The sequence below is a fragment of the Amblyomma americanum genome, chromosome 5, assembly GCF_052857255.1.
Source record: "Amblyomma americanum isolate KBUSLIRL-KWMA chromosome 5, ASM5285725v1, whole genome shotgun sequence".
NCBI classification, from domain to species: Eukaryota; Metazoa; Arthropoda; class Arachnida; order Ixodida; family Ixodidae; genus Amblyomma; species Amblyomma americanum.
The window spans coordinates 138,770,467-138,792,649 of record NC_135501.1 but is presented as its reverse complement, the minus strand read 5'-3'; the positions used below and the strand labels follow the sequence as shown (position 1 = coordinate 138,792,649).

The 22,183-nt window shown below is 42.9% G+C and overlaps 1 protein-coding gene across 4 annotated transcripts in view; it reads right to left on the bottom strand.

Moving 5' to 3' along the window:
* Positions 1 to 433: 433 nt before the first annotated feature.
* The window catches only part of Ppn (proteoglycan-like sulfated glycoprotein papilin), a 159,486-nt gene continuing 137,736 nt past the window's right edge, over positions 434 to 22,183 (bottom strand). For 3 of the 4 annotated variants that reach the window (XM_077665429.1, XM_077665430.1, XM_077665428.1), the window contains 8 exons: positions 21,095 to 21,384; positions 19,555 to 19,645; positions 16,913 to 17,077; positions 15,435 to 15,503; positions 14,310 to 14,606; positions 11,752 to 12,150; positions 6,778 to 7,047; positions 434 to 4,360 (listed from right to left, as the gene is read on the bottom strand). In XM_077665429.1, coding sequence (XP_077521555.1) covers positions 4,011 to 4,360; positions 6,778 to 7,047; positions 11,752 to 12,150; positions 14,310 to 14,606; positions 15,435 to 15,503; positions 16,913 to 17,077; positions 19,555 to 19,645; positions 21,095 to 21,384 — 1,931 coding nt within the window. In that variant the 3' untranslated portion in view covers positions 434 to 4,010. The remainder of the gene's footprint in view (positions 4,361 to 6,777; positions 7,048 to 11,751; positions 12,151 to 14,309; positions 14,607 to 15,434; positions 15,504 to 16,912; positions 17,078 to 19,554; positions 19,646 to 21,094; positions 21,385 to 22,183) is intronic. The other variant, XM_077665431.1, reaches the window with a different exon arrangement.

Sequence of the window (22,183 nt, the reverse complement as noted above, 5' to 3'; positions counted from 1 at the left end):
GTGATGTGAAGATGTGATGATAGAACATTTCCCAGTACCCAAGCAGATATGGTTGAAGGCAAGATGAATGAATGAAATGGGCTTATGTCTGAGGCCACTTTTTTTGATCAGATAAGTATGGGCAAAGGTTGGCACCGACTGAATATATTATATGCCTAAGGAATAACGAAAAAAATGTTCCCAATTTTAATTCCCACAGAATTTCTGGTAGCTCACATGCTGCAGGAATTTATGTATTTATTTTCTACCTCCCCCCAGAACCAATAGCTCAGTGAAAAACAGGGTAGCAACTAAAGCCCATGAAATAAAATACAGCTTGAAAATTTCAAGGAAATGGGGTGGCGCCATTATAAGTATGCATAACTGAATAAACCCTTACTTGAAGGTGTATAGTGAATGTCGCCTTCCAAATAAACAACACAGAGACTCAGAATAGACTGCCAATTGACCTTTTTATATGTACAAGACAAGACTTCTACACAAATATGCAAAAGCACATTTCCCACGAAATAAGAAAAGATAACTTTTGTGCACGAAAGCACCAATGCCCAAGTACACTTAAATATGATTTACAGAAACAATACTGTCAAACAATGCAAGACATTCAGTGAAAAACACACAGTACAACACTGCAAGTCAAACAGCTCATTTGGCCTGAACATCACTGAGAGAAATAATACTGTACAGTAAGGCATAGAAAATGAAATGGCAACACATGCTTTGTATACCTTAAGCAAATAGTAAACGAGATGCGAGACAGATGAAACAGTCTTGCTGTCCATCATGTTATGTTTAAAAGACTACAAATCTTTGAGTGCATACTCTCCAGCAAAGTTCACACACATGCGCTTGCACACAAACTTATAAGCTGGAACCTGATGCCCTGTCACACCTCATCACTTTACTACCATAAAGACCCCCAGTTTTGGGGACATTTTGGGGGCACCTTATTACATTTTTAGAAACTTTCTGGTATCCGTAAATGTGTTCAAACTTGTATGAATTCACAAATACGGTAGTAACAAATTTTTTATCCAAAGAGCAACGACTAAAAATTTCAAACTGCCAACAAAAAATTTTTGCACTCTACATAGGACACATCATACACTCTCTAACCTAAGTGAACTTGTGGTTTGATTTGTTCTTTTTACTTACAAGCTACAAGGTTTTCTCTACCAGTAACACATTACTTGTGCTGCTGCACAGTGATCACAGTATCAAGAAGGAAAAAAATTTTACACACACATGTTTAACCTGTCAAACATTTGCAAGCCTTGCTTAATACCAAACAATAAGGATGTGTTATTTCAATTTAAGTTTACTTCAATGGCACAATGTAGAGCTTTTTCTGAACTGTGATTCACAGGAAAATGAATACATTGATTAGCACGACTGGTGCCTCACCAAAACTTTTACAGCAGTGTGTTCACTGCAAATTATTTGAAACAGAAGTGGCTCAAAGCATCCATGAGGAAGTATAAATCATCAAGCTTACAATCACGTTTGTAAACGACTTCTGGCGTTGTCACATTAAATTAAGCAACGCACTGGGAGTAGTGAAGAAATGGAAAGGAAAAGGAAAAGCAGTAAAAAAAAGAGAGAAAAGCCTGTGGTATAGAGACAACTGTAAAATTGTTCCCGCAAAATGAACAAAATGCAGATCAGTTAAGTTTCTGCTCACAGGACGCTACTGAAAAAAAAAAAAAAACACCGACAAAAAAAAGCAAATGCTGTTCCATGCTCAACTCCTGTGGAATGCATCGGAGAGGTGGTGGTTACAGACTAGAGCATCTTGTGATAACGACGCACTGGCAGTGTTAGATAGTACACAGTTTTTGCATTACACTAAGAGAATTGCAGGCAGGAAAAAATAACTAAAATAAGACACATGATCAACGTTTGGCAGTATGCAGGTAACATCATCAACACTTGCTACATGGTGCCTTGGTGCACAATTCCATTCTCTCAAGAATGCCGAACCCCAACTTCCGGTTTTGCCTCTCAGATTGTCTCATGGTTTTCTGAATGGCGAATCTGGCTGAAAAGCATCTCGCTATCTGATGTAAAAGGTAACACATACACACACCGAGGGGACATTGCAAACAATTTGCATGCAGTCAATTCTCAATGTAAAAAAAAAAAAGGAGAAAAATCCAAGTTCAGTAAGGGGATTTGAACTCCTTGCTTCTGTTTTATAGGTGCCTATAAAAGCAGCAATAATCCATTATGTCACAGAACCAACGCAGACAAATGCTATTAGTAGTGGTTCAATCCATCCTTGTTATATTTATCCTGTTTGCCACAAGATGGTGCTGCCTAACCGGAAGTTGTTATCGCCATCATCATTTATGATGCCATTCCTCAGAAAATGGAACCGTGCTGGCTTGGCATCACTAGTCTTGTGACCCAAGCACTACAAAATAAGAATACAGCACGCAGAACAAGCTAATTTCAGCAGCAAAACTGCAGGTGTAATACTGAGCTGACTACAGAGTGCTTTTTTTTTTTTTTCACTTCTTGAGTGATGCAGTGTGACTCAAAGCCATGATTGTTCATGAGACAAGAAGCTTATCAACAAATGCTTAAAAACACAGCCTTTAAAATGTCCCATACAATGGCCACTGTTACAGAGGCAGTCTATCAATATTGAAGCATGACAATCTGCATAGGAACTTGATCACATGTAAAAGGCACTTCCTTAACATGGCAAGAATGGCTGCTTAGCGACGGTTACAGCATCAAGTAAGCCACGAGCTTGAGTTAAGTAACATCCCTCCATTGGTACCAAGGCACCAGGCCCATTCACCCTAGCCTCGTAGGTACAGTTCATGTGCATACTGAACAGAAGAGTAACTTGACTTTTCCTTCGCAGCTGGCCTGTGAGTTTATTTGATATATATTCACACTGCATAACATGTAAAGTGCAAGAACATGCCACAATGAAGGCATGTTGCAGCGCTCAAACTATTTGAAGCTTGAAAATGCCTCATATTATTACTGATCCTGCATGACACAGTAACTGCCCACTACAAGGACGACATGAAGATGTAGTACCTTGATTTAGTGAACCTTAAGAACACTTTTCAGACAAGTTCTTAAATCTGCTCATTTTTTTGTGCAGCAAAGTTTGTAAACTTCTTGCTAAATGAGAATTTTAAGAAGTCCTGGGACTGCTAAGAACTGTTGAAAAAATGTATTCTTTTCACTAAATCTATAAAATACAATCGACCAGGTTTATTTCACACAAACAAACATTTGGCCGGCATTTCACTTTTTATTTTAACTTGGTCCATTTTGTGCATTGGTGGCATTTTTGTGCACGGTGCTCAGTGTATTGCACACAAAGCCAGTACATGGCTTCCTCAAGGCATTGCTTCATCAACAGAACACACACACATGCATACGAAGAGAGGATACGCTTCAGCCAGAGTCACTGAAAGGTTACATGCACTTTGCTTTAGCAGTGCAATGTGGCATTGCACTTGTAAGTTAGTTTCACTCTAAGACTGTCTTTAAGCACTCGAAGGAAGGAGACAGTCTTTTTAGCTATACCATGCAAAGTAGTGAAGAAAAATGAAGATTACAGTAAGCCTCTAATCAACTGATACGATGTATAAAGTGCAGAAGCGGCAGCTCAACAATGCAGATTGATTAGGTCTAGTTAGATCAATCCTTTTTTTCTTTCAGTGCTGCAAGAGCTTCAGTACTTGCCTATATTCAGGCATTTTTGGCCCCTATTTCTCATGTAAATTTGTTGGCACTAAACATTAAGTTCAGTTTCTTAATTTTAGTTAAGAAGCTAAGGTTTTGTTATCACCAGTCTGGTGCAACAGCAAAAATAACCACTGCTGAGATAGGGCACCATACAATGGGTCTCCCAGCCTCTGCTCACCGCAGAACACACATAAGAACAAAGTCAATCGCAGCTAAGGAGAAAGTGTACACAGTGGAAAGCACACACAAAGAGATTCGGGACAGCGAACCTGAGTAACACCACTGTTAATGTCGGCTTAGGCAAGTTCATTGGCCTTCCCGTTGCCATTCTTAAGGACAGTGAGATTCCTGTATCCGTTTGCGTGGCCATTTCCATTGTCATATCCACTGATGTAGCCATTGCCATATCCATTACCATTGTTGAAGCCATTTCCAAAGTTGTTACCGTAACCATTGCCATAGCCATTTCCATTGCCATTGCCATATCCATTGTTCCCATCCCCACTGGCATGGATCTGGCCAGCAAGCATACATGAGCGGCAGCAGAACCTTGAATAGTGCTTGTTTGTGCAGTAGCGAGCACGGACAATGAGATTACAGTTGGCGAAGCGTGGACTGTCCGTGCAAGACTCCGGGACGTAGACATCTGCAAAAAAGAAAGAATGAAACTGGCATTTGTCACGGAAATCAAAGCAATTAAATCAATTGCAAAAAAAAGATAACCCCTGTATATTTTTTTTGCCATCAGCAGGAGGCGTGACAATGTATTCCTCAATAAATGCAACAGTGCCTTTATGTTTGTATTGTAAATAGTGCAAAGGAGTTAAGAAAAGTGACCAGAAGTGGTTGTTGAATGCTGAGGAGTTGTCATTACAGACTAAATGGCAGCTTTCCAATTTAAACATATTTGCACAAACCTCTGCACCAAACCTTGCTGGCTAATCAACAGCTTAATAAAGGATTGAAAGTATCAGCAGCATTATGCATGACAGTGCACCCAAAGTGTTCACCGGACCTAATTATAAACAAAGAGCTGCAGAATAAGGTTATGAATTAAACATTGTGTAACAAAGCCATTTCTATAAAATGTGGCACTAATCCAGACACTCATTTGGCTTCATTATGCTTGCACGTTATGTGACAGTAGCTGAGCAGGTAGCAGATCTATCATGCTGAAGACATTAGTTTTTCCACAATTCCGTGAAAAAAATCGGAGTATCAGCACTTTTTACGAAATTGTGTGTTAGCAGCCACACACTTTTTTTTAGATGACAATGTGTTTGTGGATGTCAACAGGAATAATAAAATGATGAAAATGCAGTTAATTTAATAATGTGAATTCTTATGAAACATACAATCTGGTGAACAAAAATATTTCCCTAGTGTCTTGACAAGCTTGCTCGCCTATACACTCAAGCAAGACAGGCGTCAAGAGCTGCAGTTCCAGCGGCAACGTGCCCGTATGCTCCTATGATACAAGTCAGGACACTGGCATCTGTTGAAAGCAATATTACTGTATTTGCACAAATATAATGCTAGTGTTTCTTTCCACATTTATGTCCTTCAGAAAGCGCTGCTTGTTATATTTGAAACCAAAATCTGAATACGGCGTGAATTTTTTTTCACGCTATTCTTCGTGATACACGGTCAAGCCCGGATATATACTGAACCCGAATATTTCGAATTTTTTGGTATATCAATCACATAGATTATCCCCCTGGAAATCCCATATATAGGAAAGCCGCGCTATATATCTAAATCTAATTCAACGGTCATTCGATATATCGAACGATGCATCGCGCTCTTGCAAGTGTCACTTCTCCTAACAGTGTCATTGAGCATTTTTTGCACGTGGTGATGTGCCGGCTGTGCAGCCTTAGGCACAAGCTGGCAGCGCTATAGCTCTGCGCAACCGCTTGACGATGTGAACACAGAGACGTGTTAAGGATTGCCATCGGTCTCTTGTACTCATTTTCCACGCCACATCCCTGTCATGCAGTGAAGCCAACTGAACTAAAGCATAGCGGCAGCTCTTGTCTAGCATTGGCTTCGCTGCCAATTGCATTGCAAAATCCAACCGCACCTTAATTTTAATGAGCAATTATTCTTTTACAGTGTATTGGTAGCATGTTAGTGGCATGGGCCAGGACACTTTTCCTTTCAATTCTTTTTCTTAGTCCCGCCATAGTATTAGTGCACTGGTAACAGGATATCTTATGATAAATGGTGTCTAGTTTCAAATCACCGTCTACCATGGCTTTGATGAGAAGTAGGCTAGGCTTAGCAATGCCTAGCGAGCACTGACATCAGCCGGCAGCACGTCGCTAGATGAAAAGAGTCAATAAAGTGGGTGCAATGTATTCTTTTTTCTAGGTTACAGATAAGCTCATTTATTGCCATTTTTATAGCATATCAATATATTGAAAAAATCCGTGATATCCTTCGAGTTTGATACATCCGAGTGCAACTTACCCACAGCAAGCTCACCCATTATATTCATGACTATGATCACGACTATGTCCAAAGCGCGCAGCCCCTAATTCTGCGCGAAAGGCAGCATAAGTTAATGCACGGGAGGCTTCACGCGGAATATTACAAATTCTTTGTTCTCACTTCACGAATTTAAAATTTTCTGCCCAAGAAAATTATGGGCCTTAATCATGGTGGCTAATGCTGTGCTATGCTGGTGACTGCTGCAGCAGAGAGCTTTAGACCAGTTTGCTGCTGAATCCAAAAAAGTGCAACTTTATGAAACTTGCTTGATACTTAATGGTATACAAGCCTGAACTACAACATTAAACCAGTACACTGAGCTATGAAATCAGATGCTGTCAAGTGACTTGTCAGCTGAGAAAGGCTATGACATAGCACTACAGGCCCGATAGGTGGCACAATTATGATATAGCAAAGTTGGTCACATTATCTTCCAAGCCACTGAGCAGCAAAGTGGCTATGTGACATGAAAACGTTTCTTGCAGCAACACAAGTCCCCCTCATCATGAAGGAGTCAATATTGAAGCAAAAGGTTCCCTTTCAGTTCATCGGTGACAGTGTGGCACTTACCATCCATGATGATATGCACCGAGACGGACTCGTTGCTGTGGCCGTTGTCCGCCAGGCAGGAGTACTTGCCTCCGTCTGACATGGCAGCCGCTGGTATCAACAGCGTGTGGTTCTCCATGAGCACACGATGGCCATCTGTCTCAACTCGCTCCCCATCGTGCAACCAGGATACTCGTGGTTCAGGGGCACCAGTCACGTAGCAGTCGAGCTGCAGTGGTGCCCCCACACGGTTCTCGCTCGTAGCTATCACCACGTCCACGGTCACAACGTCTGCGATAAGACAAGTGGCTCTTAGAGTAACAGTGTCTACATCACATCAGTTGGTCTCATTCTAAAGTGGCATGTTCAGCAGCTCATGGTTTACATCGCACAGTGAAATGAATAAGCAGAAATAACAACTCTCGCATTGCAATCCACAGCAGTGCTGCTAAGGCTGTGTTGTCACCGCTTTTTATTGAATGTTGTCCTCTCTTGTTACAGAGCACCAGAACGTTTCATCTCGTCCAAACAGTAATGCTCCGTGCCGTAACCAAAACTCCCTCAATTTGAAATCGAAACCCCTATTTCAGGCCCTTTATTCTTGCAACAGTTTAAAAATTCCAGCGAGAAAAGTGTTTGGTTCTTTAAATTCTCTGGAACTTCATAACAATTTCTGTTTCACCAAATTTCAATCCTCAAGTTCCCTAAAAATTACAAAATTCCCCAAATGAAACATCACTTCCCCTGAATAATAAACACCTATGAAGGCCAAGTGCAGCACAGCATCATCACATTAGAAGTAACCCAATGCAATATGTCATCTCACAGATTTCACACGTGAAAAATGAAGTTTACACACATGCGATAAAGAATGCTGAAAAAAAGGTAAAATACTCGCTTTACTGCAAAAATGAGATGTTGATGTTTGCAGGCTAATGATGCATATGTTGTCTCGATACCACCAACATGCAGCGTTGATAATTTTACCAACACATGTCACCAATGACGCCATTAATGCCAGTGACGGTATTATTGACAGCAACATGTCGCTCCATGTGTACTGTTTTGCGGGCAGTCTTGGTACACAGCACTACTACAGTCTTAATAGCATTACATGCTTTTTTGCAACCCAAACACATTTTTCTTCTTTTGTGCAGTACAGACAGTACAAATCTGTCCCTACGTACAAATCTGTCCAGAAGTACAAATCTGTCCCTACATTGTAGTTAATACTATGCCCTCATGTCTGCACACCTATCCCTTTAGACCCTTCTCTGCCGTAACATTTATTCATTCATTCATTTTTATTTATTACATCATACAAGCTCCAGGTATATTATGTCGCGGGCCACATAAAAACTGACAACTGAAGAAAGCAGACTCAACAAATACAGCGACACAGTATTTGAACAATGCAATAAAAAATAGGGCAGGGCTGCTGAATTCAAAGCAGTGCTTCTTAAAAAAAAATGCATCTAAAAACTGGGGTGATTACACAGGCGGTGGCATGTAAGATTTAGATGAGTGAGAAGAAAAGGGAATGGGTGATAGATCTTCCCAATATTGCGTAGCACGGAAATATGCGTGATTTTTTTGCACGATTTCAAGAACAGGAGTGACGGCGAAGACAATGATGGCAATGCTGGAATATCAATTACAATCTAAGGTGTTAAAACAAGCAGCAATGCTTTGTGCGCACACAGGGAAATTATTTAATAGCTTCTGCCAAGGTGACTAGATGGAGAATGCGTATCCTAGCTGAGGGCAAAGAAATGTTTAGTAGGCAAGCTGCTAAATGTAATAGGTGGGCTCCAAACATTGCATTTTCAATAGCCTAACATATTCAAACCTTTGGCAGTAACTTTTCCATGTGAATTAACCATGAAAAATTAGAGACTTAATGAAGACAATATATTTAATGTAAAGTACTTGGCGAAGACACAATGAGGACTGAGTTGCTATTAACCGAACATGCATTTCCCAGCAAGGCCAGAGAAAGCTGCAGCGCCGCATTGCGCAAAGCACCCACCTTTCACTTGCACAAAGCACCCACCTTTCACTAAGCCATTAGGCTGTTGTTACCCGTGAGCTCTTAATTCACTTCAGCGGAGAAAGCTGAATGGCTTGCAAGCCAAAGCAACATCAGCATGACATGATGGTACTTCCACATTGGAAGACTGAGCTAGTCTTTCTGCTTTAATCTTGCAGTTTGTACAAGCTTTCTCCGCGAAGTCATGCCAAGCTTTAAATAAGGACAATGCACTTTCTGCACATTCGACTAGTGCACGGTTATAGGAAGTTGCCTTGACGAAGTCAATATTTTTTTTAAATGCACCTAACTTTTTGATTACCAGAGGTAAATTTGCTAACTGCTGCACCCATAACTTTGGTGCAACATTTTCCATGTTAAAGTTATACAACAGGATGACAAATGCCCATCTCAGTTGTTTTCTTAAATGTAACTTTAGCATCATTCATTTTTTGTTTACTTTAAAATTAAACCAGCAAAAGAAATTGTCACATGACTATGCACTGCCATGTGGCAATGCCTGAAATGCAATCTGACTGAAGAAACTCAGTTACGCAAAGTCACAATGCAAAAACAGGACACCGGTTATGCCGATAGTTTAGCAAATGCCAGAGGCATTGTGTATTTTTAGAATCAAGGTGTCAGAGCATGAATGTGACCATGCCATCATCGTTTTACAGCATAGCACAGATATTTCAAGCAGTCTATTATGATCATGGCTTCATCGCACCTATGATTCGAATTTTTGTAAACCTGTCATTTTTCAAAGCTTGGCACTACTTAGTTGAAACAGCCTGCAAAGCAGAGCAGAGATGGCATAGAAAAATGAGGTCATTTAGACTTGGCAGAAAAATGAAGCTTGTTTGTTGAAAACGAGATATGCAGACTTGGCTTTCATAAAATCTTTTATTTTGTTTTATACCTGGCAGCACTGATGGGCAGGTGGGTTGTAACCATGACGAAGCTGCAGCAGAGAGGCTTGCCATGGCAAGCTAAACATCTGCGGCTTAGGCCAATGCAAATCTGCAATACTCTAAGCCCTTAATATGTACTGTGCGATTATAAGAACAGTATTGAAGTAGAAAGGCTTATCTCGCCACTTTGGGTTTAGTAAAATTCTGATGCAGCAAAATTCATTCCGTGATCCTCAAGTCTCCTAATGTTTCAAGAGAAACAAGTCAGCTAACTTCAGCTAACTTGAGTCTTGCAACAGCAGTACTTTCACACTTGTGACTGACAAGCAGCACAGTGTTGTACGGCCTGTGTAGACACAGGGTTTTTTTTTTTAAAACACCCTGCACCTGAAAAGCATGCAGCTATTCTCAAATTAAACAAACTCAAAAGAGATGTGTACTGTGAATTAACAGGCTCTCAGCTTACACTGTACACGCAGTTCCAGTACCAAGCTCTTGTATAAAACATGAAAACAGGCTACAATAGGTTTATATGGGTATGTTGCTGCAAAAAAAAAGCATGTACGTACAAGTACCATCAAAAGTAAAAGGACCATGTTTCCGGGACCTATTTCCACTGGCATCTGGGGTGTAAAAAATTCTTTGGCATATTAAGCTGTATTACGCCTCTTAAAATATGCAGTCACACACAGTGCATTTTGATCTCAGAACCATGCACCCGTTACTTCTCATGTCCCTGGTATATGTGCATATATACAAATACTATGAAACAAAAGATGACACCTAGCCAACTACATAATTCTACCTGCAGTACCACTCTCACTATACACCTTCATGCAGCAAATCATCTTGCTGGTCATACTTTATCTGGGCGTACTGCATCCTTACATCAAAACGTATTGATAGAAGATTTCATTTTCTGCACGTAATAATAATTCCAATAATCAGTTTGATCCATGACTTCTAAGGAAGTAGTCCAGGGTGGTGCTGCTATTTTTTTTTTTTTCTGAATAATGAGGCATGTGCAGCGTGATGTCTCAAAATCCAAGAGCGTGCTTGAAATTGCTGTAAAAACCATGCTAGACAGCAGAAAGCACTGCCCTGCAAGGTGCTCAAACAGATGTACTCAAATAAACACACTGGCAATAACGAACATGAAGGAACACAAAGGTGAAAGAATATGGTCAAAAGAAAAATACGAACTGCGCAGTATCCTAATTTAGCTTTCACTGGATGTAATGAAGGCACCGGTAGAGAAAAAAAGGAATATGAATAAAATTAACGTAACATAGCAAGGTGCCAGCTACACTAAGTAAACAAGCCCCCTAACTCCTGCCAGAGTTCTTTTAATCATTCCAGTTAGGAAACTCTGGGTCAGATTCCACGCATTTCCCAGCAAATGATGGTGTCACCATCAGATGGTGCACTTCCTTTTTTACGTTTTTGAACAGCCCTGAGCTGCATACTTCGGTGTCGCAAGTCCTGTAATAAACAGCTAGTCTCTAAAATGCCCGAAAACACAAAAGTGTCAATAATCTTTGCAGAATGTTGCTCTTGCCTCATCTGCTCTCCTTCGCCTATCCTCTCAACATCACTTCCCGCTGGAGAATTAGCAGCAAGCTAGGTGTCACCACCAGCGGCGTGGGAAATCGCAAACAATCAAAAAACTCTTTGCCTCTTCCAAGTGGTGCCATCATTGCAGCAGTGCACGTGTTGGCACCATCGGCGTATAAAATCCCTAATAGGGAACAAAAATGCGTTCGCTCAGCAGCAGGGCAGGAGGAGGACAGGCAAGGTGTCACTCTTATAGGTTCTTTTTTACTTTTCAGGGGCTCTACTTCACTCGAAAGTTCCCAGTAGGCACTGAAACCCCCTTGGACGTCCTGTGGATATATAGAACGTCTATGGGACGTTCAAAAGAGTTTCAGTGCCCATTGGGTTAGGGACCAATCAGAAGGTTGAATTTTGAAATGTGCGTGCCCCGTGGGGAATTCTCGCAAATGGTACGATAGAAGAACTCTCTCTGGTCACCCGCTACCCGCCGCTACGCACCGTTGCCGGTCAGGTAAACTTTCCGGCCCGTGCGTCGGAACGACGAGCCCCGCGAGATGGAACCTCGAGAACCGTGGCCGCGGCGTCTACGGCTCGATGACACGGGCACCGTTGGACTCAGTGGAATCACCGTGAGGCTCACTTTCCAGACCGCTGGATTGCCGTGGTAGTTGTACGCGCGGCACATGTAAATGTCCGCGTCCTCGATGGTGACGTTTCGGATGGCCAGCGTGAAGTTCTCCAACGTGGAATAGCGCGCACTTCGCTGCGGCAGCTGCTTGCCATGTCGGTACCACTGCACGATGGGGCGCGGGTAGCCCACGGCCAGGCATTCCAGACGTGCCGTCTCGAACACACTCACGGTCACCACCGTGTCCGAGGGCCTGATTGTGGCTGGCACTGATGTTAGCGGCAACGCCGAGTTCACACAGCATGCACAGGGGTGAGGGAGAGAGAGGAGAGGGTAGAGAAGAAGATGCATGCGAGGTTAGTCCACAGTGCAGTTACTGGCATGCGTCACTAAAGCAGGAGACTACTCCTATTCTTGCAGTGCAAGCTGTTATTTAAAGACAACCCTCGCTCCTTCTGGGCTCGAGTATGCATAGAACGGTGTCATATAACAAGGTCACACGACCAATAATTGTGAATGGGTCTCACTACTCCACTTATGAATGGTTGTGTGGGAGGTCATACATGAGTAAAGACGGTCACAGCCACATGTCATACGTGCACGGGCTTGCATGACCCCCATAACAGCTGACACTAAAACTGGGGTCACATTACGTTAACTTCCTTATATAACAGTCAGATGTACATAGCTGTAATCCTAAACATCTCCAGGAATCTGTTGAAGGTTTTCTTCCAGAGCATGATGTATGAATTGGTCGACACTGCTAATAGGAGCGATACTGACAACACTGCCCATGATCCTCACATCAGCTAAATGCAGTAGACGTGCTGGATGCACTGCTATGAAGAAATCAAGCACTTTAGAGCCCCAAGAATTAGTTCTTAATTTTTGTCGATTATGAGCCTCCTTTCAACAAAACAAATGAGAAAGTAGCTGAAGTACTGTAGACTATTGATTCAACTCTAAGATGCTGCATTAACACACTGACCTAATTATGAACTGCTTCACTGATAGCTGGCAGCTGGAATTATACCTCACTGATTTACAAACTTAGCATAATATAAGCATTTCTATAAGCTAACTTGAATCTGCATGTGGCACCATCATGAATATAGCGTTCATTTGCTGAGCTAAATTTTCATGCTATCAAATCTAGTTAAGCAGCTTATCCTCATGTAAGTTTTAGCACCAAAAAATCATCACAGGTTAAAACAATGTTGCACCTGTTTTCATGCACAACCAAAACACACATTTTGCATGCAGTATTAGTGTCATAAACATGCAGACAAACGTACGCCAGGCAAAGATTAGATAAATTAGGTAAGAAATAGGTTACCCAGGCAAAGTTAGGCTAAGTAGCAATCAGTAAACACTATTTGAGCACACTCACTACTGATACCACTTTTTCTCAATGATATCAGTAGTATGTACAAACAATCCCTAAGATTCGAATCTCATGGTGTCGCAAAGGATATTCTTATAATCCGAAATTCACATCATCCAGAATGGAACAAAATCCAGGTACAGGATTACAGGAAATGCATTCATGCATATATCTGTTTGCAGCTGATGGAATTTGTTTACGCTGGCACACATCGTTCGCATCGGTGATGTGACAGCAGCGTGTGTAGAAGGGTGTGTTCACGGCTTGTGCATTCATATAATCCGTAGTAGCGCAGGAGAGTGTACGAAACACCCAAAATCCTGCACATTGCACAGACTGCACTCTAGCCAAGGAATTTTATGAATTCTTAAAATCTTGAAATCTATATCTACCATAATCGTATCGTTGAGATTCTACTGTATACAAAGAGCATTCTTGACAAAAATGCAAACTATACAGCAAACACCAATTTTGCTTCCATTTATGATTTAACCTATCCGCTAGTTGAATCAGCAAGCACGGCTATTGCACAGAAGAGCAATCAAAACCTCCTTTCACAAAAAAAAAATTCATTCACATTTTAATAGCACCAAGATGTACCAAACTTTTGGAAGGATACATCATACGTATACGTGGTAAAGTAAGTACCAAGAATGCAACAGCCTGAAGCTGTTAATATTGAGTCTGAAGTGATAGCATGATAATTCTTTCGAAGGATCTGTTCCTGTACGCTTGTAGACTTCTTTTGCTCAGCATACAGGTTTGTGCATGTTGCACTGTGCAACATGAAGTGCTCCTGGAAACTCATTGCAGGCTAGCATTTGCGGACTGCTTTCACTGTCTGCGTCGCATCCATGTTGCGGTAAAAGGCCTTGTCATCGCCATCTAACACCAAATAGGCCGGTAGAAAGGTAGACTGAAAATACATCCAGTGTGTGCATCCGGCTTAGTTGTCCAGTACGTCCTGTCTACCAAATGTCCCTTTGAGCAGCAGGCCTGACTTGCTGAGCTAGAAAAGGAAGAGGGGCAGTTTTCTCGACTCACCATAAACCACAAGGTTGGTGACGTGGGACACCTTCTGCTTTCCGTCTTCGGCGGTGCACCGGTAGGGACCTGCATCATCACCCGTCAATTGGGAGATGTGCAGCGAACCATCGACCAAGATTTTGAAGCGGCCATCGTTGCTCTCAACGGATTCGTCCCGGAAGGCCCACACGACGGACATGATCAAGAATGGCCGGTCGAGGCAGGGCAGCGTCACGTCAGAGCCAGCGTTGGCCGTCATTTCGGGCTTCGCATGCGCAACTACTTCCGATGGCCGGTGAAGAGGCTCAGCCGCAGCTGTAAGCATAAAGCAGCGAGATTATGTGGTGTCAAAGGAAGTAAATTCTATTAGGTGAATTACTACGTCACTATTTAGCCATGCACTCCAACAAACCCATCCATATGCAAATGGAAGGAGTAGTATTGGTATAATGTCACTGCAGCCAAACAGCCCTTCCAGAGAACACCAGATTGATATGGTTGCGGTAGCCCCACTGGCAACAAGCTATAAAAATCTATCGGTGATAGATAATAATAAAAACCACGGTTTCACTTCAACAGCTCAAAATCAAAGACTGTCAACAGTCCAGTTTGTGTGATAGCCAGGACAACCACTACCGTACAGATCATCAAGCGGATCGTAACAAGCCAGTATAGGATTGCATCAGTGGTAGTAGCCGTGCGCGTACTCATTCTCCTGTTGTGATAGTGGCATTCAAAACCCACATTGTTTGATGACACTGACTGCAGTTGTTTGTGCCTCCAGAAGCATCTGGAAGCACCAAAGGAATCAAGTCACCTAATTTCCATCCTTCACCTTACACGTGGAGGAGCTGCTGAAAAAGCTGCTATAGGCAGCTTGACAAGGCCACAGACAGTGTAGTCGTTTACAAGCAGCAACAGCAGCATGCAGGCAGATGTAATGCCAACACAGTCCCAAAACCACAAACAAAGCAGCGACAGTATACAGGATGAACACCAAGAGCAGGGAAGACTTTGATATCCACAGTAGTAATAATACAGCACCATGTCTCTGAGCAGCACTACATAGAGATTACAAGGCATTCTCTTTCAGTACAGTGCAAAAGAATCACAAAGCAGTCTTGAAATGAGTAAACATCTTACCTTCAGTTGTTGGTTCCGGGGTCAGAACTGGAGCCTGCGTCGTAGTAGTCGTGAGGGTGGTACCGATTTCTGTAAAGTGTTTTTCAGTCATAACCAAGAGATCAACTAATATAAGCTTGACTGGTGAAAGAAGTACTAATTCAGCAAGAAGTGCAAAACAAAGCCAAGAAATAAAGCGCCAAGTTCAGCAGACAAAAGCTACAAATAAGTGAGCTGAACTCAACAGAAAATCATTCCCAATGCCATTTCAAACATTTGTTTCACTCATTCACAATTCTACCCCCTAAAACCAGATGCTGAGCTGTTTATCTGCTGCAGATCACAGAACGGTCCATTTGATTTTCTTTTACTACCTCGGTAACATCACTGCTTTTCTTCCTTGAAATAAACATCTTTATCCTCTACTTCTTCAAGTACCCCATTCCATTTATAGCGCTCACACCCAGTTCAGCCATATTTGCACACCGTAGTAAACATGTGACAGTCTAAGGTACTCGCATTCTTGTAGCTCATCCGAATTCACATTTTCAGAGTCGCTTGGATGGGATCAGTCATGGGCCTGCAACACAGCTGCGCGCTTTTCGTTTCCGGGGGCCGCATTTTCCGTACTAAGCACTACTCCCTCTGGTCCCTTCTTTCCCTCCTGTCAGCACAGCTTCCTTGCGCTCACAATGCTACAACTAACAAACAGAGCATGTAAAACAATTTTCTGATGCCGCGACATCTCTTAGGATGCGTTGCTAGTGCAAGTGTAGGAGTAGCACACGGAAAAATAGACATTTGGGCAAGTTGGCAAACCAACACAAATGACAAGGACTAGGAAGGAGACAATACAAGCATAGGACTGTCTCCTTCCTTGTCCCTGTCCTTAACGCTGGTACGTTTAGCAGAACACCGTTTCACAGTCAGTACAGTAGTTGCTTAGCTCGTGATGTCTAGCCTCTTCACTGGAACATAAAACTTGTTTCATGTCCGTAGCCATCTGCAATACGTGCCAGATTAAGTTTTTCTTTAATGGGGAGCACAAAAGTGTTTTTTAGGCAACCTCTGAGACTTAACAGCCTCAAATAAGGCAAAAGAAATTTTAGAGGTTCACTTTTTACAGAGGCGAAGCAGAGAAAATTGAGGGAGGACTCCTGTGAGCGTTCGAACCGAGCCTCACCCTTGTCCCAGCTTCACCCACAGCAAGAGAAAAGGCTGTCCCACTGACCTCCAATCAGCCCTGCCCGCCAGTGCCAAGCCACCCTATCCACACAAGCATCCTAATCTCATTCACCGCCCCGCTGTGTTTATGTTATCTTGGAACCCACACTGTTATCCCAAGTGTCCATGGTCATTGCCTCTTTATGTTACATAACCTGCCCATAGCCCCTGCCTCTTCTTTATTCGGATTTCATTCTCCTTGACTAAATAGAGTCCACACGGAGCCAAACATGGAATGTTTCATACAACACGAAACAAGACGAGGGCAGCCTCACCAGTGACGACAGCCACAACGCAGACATGGGCACAGCCATTGTAGCAGCACTTGCGTACGCCCGGGCAGTCGGCGTCCACACGGCAAACATCTCTGCAGTCGGCTCGCACCACAGCGGCAGGCTGTGCCTCGACTTCAGCTACAGGGCAGTGGCCAGCTTTGTTCACTGGTCATTAAATAAAAATTGCGTTACCAAAAAGGTTAATAACGTCGAAGCATCACTGTGGCAGAAGCATCACAAAAATGTTTGTCTTCTCAGGTCTTGTCTCTAGGGTTCATCCATCACCGGGGTGTTCTCATTGTGCTCGTCTCACAATCTTAACACCAGTTAACACCAGCCAGAAGAAAAAGGTTTCAAAATTAGTGAACATGTGGACAGGATTCACCATGCTGGATACTAAAATGCATTATAACTAAAAGACTGGTAAACAAAAGACTGAAGTGTTGTCTTCCCAACAGAGCATGATCAGCTGCAACGAAGAAATCATCCCCATAATGCCATGCAATGCACGGCTTGCTATTCAGCACCATAGTGAACAAACTATATTAGTTTCTGGGAACAGCACAGCCCCCTTGCACTTTAAGATGCAGATTACATCACCATGGCTCCCAAAATGACAAGTTTCCTGCTCACTCGGTACTTTTTCTCGAGCACATTAAGTTGGCTGTGCAGCAGACATAGGAAATTTCAAGATGTTTGCACCCTAACCGAACCAAAGGTCTTCTGAAATTAAGAGTGAGGTCGAAAAGACTCGACCCCTTTGAGTACCTCGGCTTCGTGCCCACAGATCAGGTATGGCTTCGTTTCTTCGGTTTCATTTCAATGCAAGTGATTGGCAAAAAACCTTTATATTGGTATAAACAAAAAGTAACCTTCTGTGTTTCAAGAGACAGTTTAAAATTCTGGCATTGGATTGATTACTGCATTACGGGTGAAGCTGTGTTGTGCACGGGCAGCATTTCTACCATTCTACAAGATAGTCCCGCATTCTGCAATGCTGATCCCTTTTACTGACTATAGTTACTTCTACTTAGTATAGTATCATCAACTTTGTCATTGACTGATACTGACACACCTAGTTGCCATTCTTTTAGAAAGGTGAACACAGCTTGCAACTATGCAGTTCAGGAAGAAAAATTGGAGGATGCTTAAGCTTCGGCTTTAAGAGTGGAACGCGACAGCGTGTTACAGCACTGCCAGGGAGTCCATGGAACGCCATCGCCCGTTCGGCGCGATGCTTTGCCCATTACAGAGGTCGCTCTGCTAAGTACGGTGAAACGGACGCGCAAAGCGGAAAATTACGTAGAAGCGCTGCCATGCACCTTGCCGAAACACACGGGACTCAAGTTGCATTCGTAATTCGTCGGCACATCGTTCTCGACAAACCCGATGCCCCGAACGCCAGCATAGCTTCCGCGCCGAATGAACAGGCAGCCAGCAAGTCGCATGCTTCGTGGTGAATGTGCTTTGGATGTGCACTGCGTTGATCGCCGCTCACCGCATGATTCCTGCATGCCCGCACTGCCCCACTGTGCCCGAACGAGACGAGCGGGAGGCGCTGCAGTCACACGCCATCTGTTGGGGCAGTGGCGTACATTGCGAGGAGGAGGGAGAGGACGGATTTTTCGCTCACGGCCAACGTCGCCGACGCCGACAACACCGGCTTTTCTGCGGCACGGGGCCCTTAACGCTGTCGCATTAAAAGAGTTGCCATAAAACTATTGCACCAGAAGCACTGAAGACTCACATGATTAGCTTGCAGAAGACAATTTTTGAACAGTCATTCGATAACAAACTTATTGTGTACCAGCAGGCTTTGCAACATTGTGCAATATATTGGTAATAGCAAAACACTAGCGTGAAAGAGGAGGTAAAGGCGACAGAAAGCAAGATGTGGAAAGAAAGAATGCAGGAAAAATCGGTGCTAGGTATATATAGGACACGAAAACAGGACATCAAAAAAAAGTGGTTATTTCATAACTCGCGGGGCAGTTCATTGCTTTTTGAGGCCAGGACAGGGACTGTGAGAAAAAAACCATATAGGTCCAAATTTGAAGAAGTGGATATTTTGTAATCTGCCTGTAAAACGGAAATAGAGACCTAAAGCACTTGGTTATGAGGTGTGCAGAACTTCGCCCGGCCCTCCCCGAAGGAACAGGAGCACACTTAGAGAGGGTGAAGGGATTTGCTAGGGAGGACGGGCGAGTGGATGAAAAAAGCGTGAGATTGACAAAGGGGAGATTGGAAGATTGGTGGAGGAAATCAAGGAAGGGATGAATTTGGAGAGAAAAAAGATAGTCAAACTTGACATTTTAAGAGTGAAATCAAAGAAAAAGAAAAAAAGAATCAATTAACAATGAGGGATGTTTAGGCTAGGTGGCGCAAGCTGCCACCCAATACAAAGGGTAAAGCCATTATCATCCATCCATCCAGCAAAGCAGGAAATTTCTGCTGAGGGGGAGGGGGAGGTAATGTTTCCATGTTTTTTTCCATTTTTTTTTCTCTCCACATAAAACTTTGGTGAACTTAGGTAAGCATAAAAACTGATCTGTGAGGCCGCCAGGCTGTGCCTAGGTCAAGCATGCAAAACTCGACTCATGTATTCCCTTGGCCACCCAGAAAAATTTACCAGAAACACTCACCCAGTCGGCATACTGGTCGGTAGTTGGGTTTCCCGTCGGCACTTCGGTACGCTTCAATCCTGCACAGCTCTTCCTCATGGCACGAGAACGTCTGCATAAGAAGCCAAGCACATGCAGTGTTAGCGACACTCATGACATTGATCATCAACCAAAAAACCAAGTCCAGTCCTGTATGAAGCTTTCCTAATCTACCAACCACAGTGGCTCCTTGGGTGCGGTATTCGGTTGCTGAGAACAAGGTTATGAAATAGAGTTCAGTGTGCAGCCATCACATCTTGATGCGTACTGAAACGCTCATGTGGTTTTCAACGTCGGTGCATGTTAAGGAAGCCAAGGTGGCCAAAATTAATCGGATGTTAGACCACACCATCACAAGCAGCTCGGCTATGGGAACAAATTCGAGTCGATACTGTGCTGGGTTTATCCCACTGAATTCACCAAACTCGTTTTTTTTTTTTCTCGAACACATTAAGTTGGCTGTGCAGCAGACATTTCATGATGTTTGCACCGTAACCAGGTCCACTGAAGTGAGGTCGAAAAAGACTCAACCCTCAGTTTCGTACTGAGAGATCAAGCATGGCTTCGTTTCTCCGGCTTCATTTCAATGCAAGTGATTGGCACAAAACCTATATATTGGTATAAACAAAAAGTAACTGATCTGTGAGGCCGCCAGGCTGTGCCTAGCATACAAAACTCAATTCGTGTACTCCTTTCGCCACCCAGGAACTGGATCCGATAAACAATTGCATCAATTCTTTAAACCATAGCCAGAGAGCTACAGAAAGTAGAACGAAAATCCCCCAGGCTTCCTCACCAATTGACAGACCAAAAATTGAACAACAATACTGCACTGCACTTGGGTTAATTGCATTGCAATATCAGTAGCAAGTATAGTTACTATACTTTCATGCAACAGCAGCAAACTCAGAAAAGAGAATGTCTGGCACAGCAAGCTTCCACTGCTAGTAAAGAACAAGTCTAGAAGGAGGCTGCTGTGCGATTCTAGTCTCTTTAGTGCCCGAAGAAGTTTGAAAATGGCAAGACAAGTGCACACAGCTTTGTCGAAACCGCACAGCTCCAATATGAATCATCACAATAGGCTCTGTCACCCGATGAAATAACCTGACAGCAAAATCAGTACTTTTGTTCTTTATCCAAAGGCTATTTACGTATAAATGAGTACAGGCATGAATTAGTAGTGTATGCTCTGAAATCATTGGAGTTAGGAGTTAAAATGTTTTCATGCACCAAAGGGCTACTATGAACCATGAGGAATGCCTCAGCAAGACTTGTGATTAATTTTGAGCACCTGGGCTTTTTAGCATACCACACCTAAATACCAAAAGGACATTGCATTTTCGAATTTTCCATTCATTAATGTTCAATTCTTCTGGCTGAGATAAATCTGTAAACGTGTACTCAGTAGCCAAACATAACGGCAAGTGAGCCATCGTGGTGAGTTATTATTTGATTGTAGGTTGACTAATAGTTCTCAAATTTCAAACTAGAGTCAACGCACCGTATACAGTTGAACACCCACCTCGCAAGGGTTGCTGCAGCGACACTGGACACACCCACGGTGGTCCACAGTCTTATTCTTTCCCAAGGGGCACTGCAGTTCCTCACAGTTTGACGGCAGGCACTCTGGCGCTGGCGTGCGGGGCACAGTTGCCGGTGTCAACGGACTAGGCTCTGGAAGTGGTGTGACTGCCATTGGTGGCTTCACACGTGGGTCCAACTCTTCGCTTGTGTCACTAGGCTCTGGAGGGGAAGGCGGCATCCATTTCCTGTCCGCATCAGGATCGATGATTTCGTCATCAATGCTGTCCACTGGAAGCAACGATCAAAAGTGATGTCGCACATCATCGACCAGCCTTTTCAGCATTTTCGTACTTGACGAATACAAAACACATTGTACAAGTATGAATGTGCTTTGGGTAGATGCTAATGAAATTGGGACTTCCTTATTTCAAGAATGCTCTATTTTTCTTTCATTTACTAAGAGAAAAACTACAAGCTTGGAGTCAATCTGTTTATAACCCACCGACGCCCAGCAGACTGTAAAAATGAGGAAGATAGTAGCGTTTAAGAGTCAGAAAAAAAGCACTAGGGTTTACAGAACAGATGCAGATTAATGAAATTGTTGCTAAAACAAAAGAAGGACAAATGGGCTTGAGCAGGTCTTCTAACATGCAGAATAAATAACCAGCAGTAACATACTGGGTGCCAAGGAGAAGGCTACAGAGAGTTAGGAGGAGAAATGATTTCCATGACTTTCTGGTATACAGTAATCATATCTTAAGCAGAGCAAGGCTAACCGAATATTAACTGGGGATGTCCTCCAGCACACCTGGTGAAAATGATGACAACTCTCTACATCTGCGTATATCACTTGCATTTATAAACAATTTCATGAAACTTTTTTAACGTTTATTTTTTAAAGTTGTCATTTAAAAACAAAACCTTGGTTTTGCTGCAAGTCCTGATTCAGCCTCCAGACACCGTTGCACAGGTATATGTGTGTGTGACTATGAAAGCCAAAAAGAAAACTGCACATTTCTTTTTATCTGATTTTACTTGCTGCAACATTTCTGCTTGGACACAATTTTTTTAAAGCGCCGCTGAATCT